This window comes from Gossypium arboreum, chromosome 5, assembly GCF_025698485.1.
Source record: "Gossypium arboreum isolate Shixiya-1 chromosome 5, ASM2569848v2, whole genome shotgun sequence".
NCBI lineage: Eukaryota > Viridiplantae > Streptophyta > Magnoliopsida > Malvales > Malvaceae > Gossypium > Gossypium arboreum.
Genome location: NC_069074.1, coordinates 26,926,026 through 26,935,304, shown reverse-complemented (window position 1 = coordinate 26,935,304; position 9,279 = coordinate 26,926,026). Strand labels below are relative to the sequence as shown.

Here is a 9,279-nt window from a genome sequence, read left to right as displayed (position 1 = left end):
ACCAGTACCAAAACTCACCGGATTTTTCTCTCTCACAGGATACTCCGCCGAACTTCACTCCAACGCCCAATTTCTTTGCTCAAAACGCCATCGTTTTTTTCTGTCATTTTGTAACCGTCTCTGCAAATTGTTCTGCAGAAAAGAAAAGGAAATCATTTGAAAAAGGCCAATCCAAGAAAAAAAGATAGTTCCATGAAAAGCTTAACTGCAACCACCGTGCTCCGCCTCGACGTCAGCCGTCGTCATTACTGGAATCTTCTAATTCTTTCATTTTATTAAATAAAAAGAAAAGCAAGTTCAATTCTATGCATCCTCTCTGTTGTATTTCCACCGTATCGGATCATTCCCCAGTCAAACCTTTACCCGACAACGTCGCCATGCCTCCTCATCCACCTGTAACTACCGTAACAACCACTTCCTCTTCCGGCTCTTCATTTAGATCCAACTCGGTTCGATCTATGGTCCAAATCCTGTGCCAGTCCGATCAAAATCAGAACAACCAACATCGCCGTACTAGTAGCGTGGATTTGAATCGGATGAGCCAGAGAAATGGGACACCGTTGGGAAGAGAGGTTTCGAAGGCTCTGAATCTGGCTCCGGCTCCGGCTCCTCCGCAGCAAGTGGATGTGAAGATAAACAACATCGTGGGGAACGGAATATCGGGAGTGCTTTACAAATGGGTGAATTATGGGAAAGGTTGGAAACCGAGATGGTTCGTTTTGCAGGACGGAGTTTTATCATATTATAAAATCCACGGACCTGATAAAATCGTCGTTAGCCAAGAAACGGAAAGAGGATCCAAAGTTATCGGCGAAGAATCTCTCCGTCTTATCTCCCGACATCGCAATTCCATTTCTCGTCATTCCCAAAACCGTCGGAAACCCTTTGGTGAAGTCCACCTAAAGGTTAAAAAATAAAAATATTAATGAATTAATGGAAAATAAAACAAAAAAACAAATTTGATTTGGTTTTTCAATTATTTGATTCTTGAATTTTTCTCAGGTTTCCACTATAAGGGAGAGCAGATCAGATGATAAGAGATTCTCGATCTTCACCGGAACTAAGAGGCTTCATTTACGAGCCGAGGCTCGGGATGATCGGGTTGCGTGGGTGGAGGCGCTTCAGGCGGTTAAAGATATGTTTCCTAGGATGTCAAATAGCGAGCTCATGGCTCCGATGGACAATGTGGCGGTTTCAACTGAAAAGTTGAGGCAACGGCTGATGCAGGAAAGGGTAAACGAATTGGCTATCCAAGATAGTGAACAGATTATGAAGAGTGAATTCTCGGCATTGCAGAACCATCTAGTGTTGCTTAAACAGAAACAAAGTCTTCTCATTGATACCTTGCGTCAATTAGAGGTATGTGTTTATCTTAATTATAATACACTACCTATTCATTCAATTTGATTAAAACTTGATTGATTTTTTCAAAACAAATTCATTGATTTCCCTTTCTTTTTTTTCTTCATAGAAATTATAAAGGGGTATGATATTTAGGATATCATGAAGGAATATTTTGATGATATTTTGCTTTTATAAGAGTGGGGAGTTTTTTTTTTCTTGCGGTACTGCCTCTTGCTAATACTCCGTTATAGAAGTTGAGAGGAGTCTGGTCTTATATGTCTCCATCTTTTTAGTTAATAAAACGTTGGTGGTGTTGTGGTTGATTCGAGATAAAATAAATGTCAATATAGCGAGGCATTTGTTGTGGAACTTGTATGGCATTGATGGCGGTGACAGTAGCAGTTGTGCTGGTGGTTGGATCGGTGATATTTGGGGGTAGGCTATTTGATGGAGCAAATTAAATGTGATGTGTGTGGCCTTCAAGTAATCCGAAGGTTTTACTTCATACTGGAAGAATTTTAAAATTCCTCAACTTGCAGTTGATATAATTTAATTACATGTGAGCATTCTTTTGACCAAGTAGCATGAGTACAGATAAAATTTGTAATTTTTTTTTTTTTTTTTTTCTCGGGGGAGTGGGGAGGGAGGGGACTCTTTTATGGGGTGTCCTATTCGTGTTGTTTTTCCTTGAGAATATCAACATGTACATGGAAAAGTAACTTAAAATTACTTTCTGCTCAAAGTACTTTCACTTCCTTTTTAACTTTCATGCAAATGTACTTTTGGAGAATTAAAAACTTAAAATTGCTTAATTTTCAGAATTAAAAACTTCTGAAACAAAGATTTTAGTTCTCATTTTTGTCTTCTGCTAAGAAACTGCTATGTGTACTTTATTTTGTAGACAGAAAAAGTTGATCTGGAGAATACAGTGGTTGATGAGAGCCAAAACAAGTTGATTGATCTAGGGGCTTCTTCTATGATAAGGCAAGACAAGTCCAGTGGTAAGATTCTAGGCACTGGAAGTACTTATTACAACTGCTGGTCCCTTAATTTATGCTGAACTATTTATTATGTTTTGGGGTACGTGTGGTTGATGTTTATAATCAGTGCTCACAACTTGCTATTGGTTCAGGAACTTTTTTTCTTTCAATTCTATCAGACATGTGCCTGAGTTTTACCTATACTTATTTTTAGACAACTTATTATGCTTTCTTTTTATGTTGTCAAAAGATGAGCTGGTTCATGTCTGTGCCTTTTCTTTGTTTTTACTTGTTACTTGTTCTATTTTATAAGTTTATTCTTCTTTCCATCAATTTGAAGTTGCTATTCTTGGCTCTTTGTCCCTTATGCGTTCTTTTATCCCTTTCTTATGCATCATTAAGTGCAGAGATAGACTTCCGGATAGGCTGGAGCAGGATATAGAAATGGTCTCCATGGTCTTTCCTCCGTTAAGGAAGAGTATATGACCACTGAGCCACCGCCGAAGCTTGGCCTTTTCTGGAGCTGACTTATTAAAATTGTTATTGTGCTGGTTGCTTAGTTATAGAAATTGCTTATACTGTCTTCTTCGTTCATGTGCATGGCTTTCTTATATGTTTGGTTATGGAAATTGTTATTACTTAAATGTTTTCATAGCACTGCTTTCTTTTGTTAATTTTTTTTCTTTTCTCTTTGAATTCTTACTCAGAAGGAAGTTCAACTGACTCAGATGATGATAATGAAAGAGTTGACGCTGCAGAAGAAGAAACTGATGAAGATGACCATACATTCTTTGACACTCGTGACATTTTGTCATCAAGTTCTTTCAGAAGCAATGGATCTGATCTCCGGACATCATCTTTTTCTTCTGATGATAAAGGTACTATTGTTGATGATTCTGAAGACAACATCGATCCTTACATCAAATCTGTTGGAAGTAACTTTCCTAGCATTAAACGACGAAAAAAGTTGCCTGACCCTGTTGAAAGGGAGAAAAGTGTAAGTCTTTGGTCAATGATCAAGGAGAATATTGGGAAAGACCTTACAAAAGTTTGTCTTCCTGTTTACTTCAATGAGCCTCTCTCTTCTCTTCAAAAGTGTTTTGAGGATCTGGAATATTCATATCTGCTTGATCGTGCATATGAATGGGGTAAAAGGGTGAGCCTTTGAACTCCATATTATTTTATTTTAGAGAACAGAGCATTGGTTGCAAAATAAAATTTTCCTGCGCTTAAATTTATCTGTAATCACATCACTTATTTAACGTAGTCATAGTATACCTGAGGGCTCTCTGATTTTTCCCCATCATTTCTCTCTTTCACACCTATTTTATACTTGACTGTGCAAAAGGCTAGTTGCTATGCTTTTAGCAGTTCATTCCCTTAATAAACTTTGACAATCTGGATTTTTGGTGAGATTCCCCTGGGACTCATAATTTCCCGTAAAAAATTTGCAGGGAAATAACCTAATGAGAATTCTTAATGTGGCTGCATTTGCTGTGTCTGGATATTCTTCAACAGAAGGAAGAATTTGCAAACCCTTTAATCCATTATTAGGAGAAACATATGAGGCTGACTTCCCAGATAAAGGTGTACGCTTCTTCTCAGAGAAGGTTTGGCTGTATTTGAGATATAGTCTATCCTTGTTTTCTACTTTCTGTTTTTCTGCATTTACACATCTATATTCAAAATTTAAAGCATATTAATCTTGCTTTAAAGGCCAAACCTTTGACTGAAGAATAGGCCTGGTTCATTTGACCTACCTATTGCTTTATTAAATTCAATATTCATAGAACATCAAAACCTTTTTTGCTTGTATATTTCATGCAATAAAATATTTTCCTTAATTTTGACTTTGCACATTCTATTTGGTTCGTTTTACCTGGTTAGTACAGTGATATGGAGTTGAAACAAGTTTGCTACGCCTGATGCCAAATTTGCTGTACTGCATGAGCTGTGCAAGTTTAGTATATTATTGATCGTTTGGTTCACAGAAAGGCAGAGCTAGGATTTCCTTTTTTAGCTTGCTTCTCTTTGATTGTTCTTCTGTCACTTCCTTTTCTTTTTCTGGTCTAAATACCAATCCAAAAAGTTGCATCCTTGTTTTGGATGCAACTGGAGTAGAGCTAATATATAGGGTAGTAAGGAATAAGGTAGCATATTTATTCAATCATCACCTAAAATGATATTGCTTGGGTGGCCAACCATAAACGAATTTGTGTAAGGGGAAACAGGAGTGTGTGCTAAAGATTTTGAATCTCATAATTTACAAGTGTAGTTAATAGACGATCTTAAATACTAACTTATGCATTTAGGTGTTAATAAGTGGGAATATTAATAGGCTTCAGTATCATTTATATTATCCGTACTGGCAAAAGAAAAGCACACTGCTTGCTATATTTTTTTCAGTTCATCTCTTTGTCCTTTTTTTTATTTGTTTCTGCTTTAATGCTATCCACGAAGTTGCTGATAGTTATTCCATTTTTGATGTCAGGTCAGTCATCATCCTATGATTGTAGCATGTCATTGTCAGGGTACAGGATGGAAGTTGTGGGGTGATAGCAATTTAAAGAGCAAATTTTGGGGTCGCTCAATTCAGCTAGATCCTGTGGGTGTGTTGACCTTGGAGTTTGATGATGGAGAAGTGTTCAAGTGGAGTAAGGTATAACTCCAAAATTTAAGAACAATTTGGCGTATGTGTTGTAACCAAACTTAGATGGATTTTCTTTTGACAGGTGACGACATCAATATACAATCTCATACTGGGAAAGTTGTACTGTGATCACTATGGTGCTATGCGAATAGAGGGGAATCGTGACTATTCATGTAAGCTGAAATTCAAGGAGCAGTCTATCATAGATAGAAACCCTCACCAGGTGATCTTTCATCTTCCGAAAAATAATCAATTTACTAAATATATCAAATCATTTTAATAGAATTATGTTATTGTTCTATCATCCTCTTTTTAACCATCATAAGCATTTATCAGTTTATAAAACTTTATTGCATTCCAGGTACATGGTGGAGTTCAAGATAGAAATGGAAAGACGGTGGCCACATTATTTGGAAAATGGGATGACAGCATGCATTATGTGAATGGAGATTGTTCTGCAAAGGGAAAAGGACAGGACTCTTTGTCAGAAACCCATCTGCTCTGGAAGCGGAGCAAGCCTCCTAAATACCCCACCAGATATAACTTAACACGTTTTGCCATCACATTGAATGAGCTCACTCCTGGTCTGAAGGTGATTATTATAATAGTTTCGATTGGATTAAAACTAGGAAGCTGTCTAATGCCTTAAATATATTTCCTTGCATTTTTGGGCTATCCCTACAATTCCTGAATTACATCTAATACCTTGATGGTTTTTGTGAAATGCTGGTTTATATTTGATTTTTGGTAATGAAATTTTGGTCCTAAAGATCAAATCAGTTTGTCCAATTGAAACTATAGGAATTAAATGGAATGACTTTGAAACCGATGCACCAACTAGGTACCCTCAGAATTGCTTGCAGTAATTGGCATGTTGATTTCAATCTCCTTAATGTACACAGGAAAAGTTGCCTCCAACAGATTCAAGGCTGAGACCTGATCAAAGGTATCTGGAAAATGGGGAGTATGAAATGGCAAATTCAGAGAAGCTGCGGTTGGAGCAGCGGCAACGACAGGTAAGTTTTAGTTTTCTTTTCTGCAACAAATTCCATGTATCAATGAAGCAAATTGGCTTGGGAAGAGTTATAGAGCCCAGGAACTATTGATTTATAATTACATGTAGATGTTATGTGGGTTAGGAACTTGGTTTTGTTCTTCCAAAAACCGTAGTTGTGATTTACTCATTCCAAGATTTAGACTCCTAGTTGAGGATAATATAAAAAGATCAACTAAGAGCATTTCAAGGCTTTATAAAACTAACCTGCAGATGCCACTAATGTAGTGAAAACATAAACCATGAGTGGTGCATACAGCTGGAAATAACATCAATCTTAAGTTATTAAATACCCTACTGAGGATTTCACCGAAACCCAGGTTTTCTTTTCTTGGTTGCTTTATGGTTAAAGGATTTAGCAGTTAAAGTATACATATAGGCAGTCATACTATAGTCAAAAGTACAGTTCTATCATGTATTATAGAACTGAATAATTTAATCATTTTGCACTTGATTTTGGTGCAAACAAGTAAACTTGAATTAATGAAAAACCATCGAAGTGTTGATATGGACTTCTGATATGTTATAACACTGAGCTGCGTATAGAACTAAAGTAGTAGAAGAATTCATTCTCTTAAAGAACGTATGCATTGTGGGATTTCAACCCATATACTTCGTTAGATTTTAGAAGTCTACCATTTAGACGGTTTCTCATTAACACTGATATCAATATTATTTGTTTGCATCAAATCTCAGACATGCAAAGAATAAAAACTAATTGTACTTTTTATTATACTACTGGATTTAGCAAATAATTTTGAAGGTTGTTTTATGTCTAATTGGGGTTTCTTTTTTCAAATCGAATTCAGGCTCGGAACATGCAAGAGAGAGGTTGGAAGCCAAGGTGGTTTGCAAAGGATAAAAATAGTGATTCATATCGATATATTGGTGGATATTGGGAGGCTAGAGAGCAACGGAAATGGGATTCATGTCCTGATATTTTTGGCCAAATCCCTTCTGATCATCCCCTTGACTAAATTGAAAATCCTTATTTTTTTCCTTGTTGATTCTTCTTCAATTTTTTTCACCAGATGTGATGGGGCACGCATCAACTGGGCCAAATCATTTTCGGGTTGCCCCGACAACAAGAATGTAAGTTTTTAGATTAAAAAGTTTATTAAGAAAATAATAGAAGGTTATTGTTTTTTTTCCATCCTTTTGCTTCTGGGTTCATATTTGGTGATGTGATAACAAGTTGTGATCCATGAGATTTAAGGAAAAGAATTACACAGCGACTGGGTTTTAGTTTCTCAAATAAAAACAACTAATAAAAAATACAAATTTGGAACTTGGTAATTTTAACATAAAATATTTCTGACAAGCCTGTGGATTAACAACAGAGACCCGACCATCAATGTTTTTATGTATTTGAATGATTTGTCTCTGTCTGAAGTTGTTTTAATATGTCCATTTTATTTTCATACGCATATGTTGGGGAAATTGAATTTACTTATTTTTTTTAAGTGTGAAAACTACTAGAGGCAAAAATAGTAGACAGATGGAAATGAAATGTTAGATGATTTGTATATTAAATCGTCGACTGAGGAAATTTTATTTTGTTTTTGAGAAATGTATATATATATATATATAATAGGATATTATTTTATATATTGTTTGTGGAATTTTATACATGTAATATATATTTTATACTCACAATGTCACCCTTCAATACTATTTGTAAAAGTTAAAATTCCACTGAAAGTGTTATTTTTATTGAAAAGAAAATGTCGGATCAATTCAAAGCTTAAATTTATTTATATTAATAAATCCGCCATTAAATATAAATAATGTAAAAAATTTATGTAAATTAACTTAAATTTTACAATAAAATACATATTTTCTTTCCCCATCAAATGTTTAAATTGCCAAACAAGAGAAATATAATATATATATTATATATATAAAAGAGAAAATCCACTATGGAGCTTTTTGAAACCCTATGCAATGGGAAAAGGGTTTTTAATTTTACTTAATAGTTATCAAGATGTTATTATGTCAAAGATTCATTGCAAAATCTAACTTCCATTGTTTGGGACTGGGACATGAGATGACCACTCCTTAAACTAGATATTCAAGATATTGTGGTTATGGTCGTTTTTATAGATGTCCTAAGGAATATTGTATTTCAATTAATATGAGTTTATTAACTGGCATGAGTTTGACATTCATAGATGTTGAGATAAGAGTTTAGGTTTTACCCATATAATTTTTCTCAAATCTTATCAATCTCTTCTTTCTTTTTATCTTATCATTATATATATTCGAACCTAAAACAATCAAAATGCTTTAAGCATTTTTCAATTACTCTTTACAACTCAATTTATCATGTAAATGTTTTTATGACGAATATTATAAAGTGTTATAAAAATTCTTGAATATGTTATATATTATGTTATTTTATTACTATTTTAATATTTCCTTTGTTGAATGATATGTTATTAAGAACTATTGAGCTTGTGAACATTATCTTTCTAATGCTAGTAATTAATATATTACAATCTTAGATAAGGTGGCCAATTGATTTATTGTCCTAGTTGATTATATGATCAATTATTTTTATTTCAATCAAAATCTTTGATTAACATTTTGAACAAATGAAAAAATTGATTTGGAGGAAAACCCAAATTAGAGATACGTAGAGGACATCAAGTCTGAAGTTGAGATTTTTTTTGGGTCTATCAAAGGAGGACTTGAGTATTATGAGGTGGCTTTTAGTGAAGAAATGTCGAGACATTTGTGTACTGGCAAAGTGACAATATTGCGATCAACTTGTGTGCAGAGAGCTTGAACCTGTTAGCAACGAGTTTTAGTGTCGAGAAAATATGAAAAAAATCTTTAGCTCATATTGTATCATCAAGATTGTCAATGAATTTTAATAACAAACAAAAATTCAGTACTTTATTTATATTTTTTGCCTAAACAATTATATTTTTATTTAAACTTTCTCACTTTTTGTACGAGTTTTAGATTATAACCAAAAGAAAAAAGGTTTACTACGAATCCAACCTAAATTGTTTTTGAGTGGACAGCCAAGTTGGAAATTAAGTCTGAATGGAGCAAAACAAGATAAATTGTAAAAGAAGTAAGATTTGAAAGTCCACTTATCACAATAATAAAATGAAGAGTAAATAAAAATAAAATGGTATAGAAACTTAATGAAATCTTTGAACAAAGTAATCCAAAAACTTCAATTATTGAGTGGGTTCCTACAAAACCCTTAGTTTATACAAACATCTATCAAAGGAAGAAGC

The 9,279-nt window shown here is 34.3% G+C and overlaps 1 protein-coding gene across 2 annotated transcripts; it reads left to right on the top strand.

Annotated features, from left to right (window-relative positions):
• Positions 1 to 305: 305 nt before the first annotated feature.
• Positions 306 to 7,316, top strand: LOC108474783 (oxysterol-binding protein-related protein 1C-like). 2 transcript variants are annotated; one of them, XM_017776906.2, is made up of 10 exons: positions 306 to 905; positions 1,003 to 1,359; positions 2,246 to 2,345; positions 3,035 to 3,480; positions 3,779 to 3,934; positions 4,816 to 4,983; positions 5,057 to 5,197; positions 5,336 to 5,566; positions 5,877 to 5,990; positions 6,838 to 7,316. In XM_017776906.2, exons 1-10 carry the CDS (start codon positions 306 to 308, stop codon positions 7,003 to 7,005), a joined length of 2,481 nt encoding a protein of 826 aa, XP_017632395.1. In that variant the 3' UTR covers positions 7,006 to 7,316. The 2 variants fall into 2 exon arrangements, with proteins under 2 accessions (XP_017632395.1, XP_017632324.1); XM_017776835.2 differs by having other exon boundaries at positions 3,032 to 3,480.
• Positions 7,317 to 9,279: the final 1,963 nt, after the last annotated feature.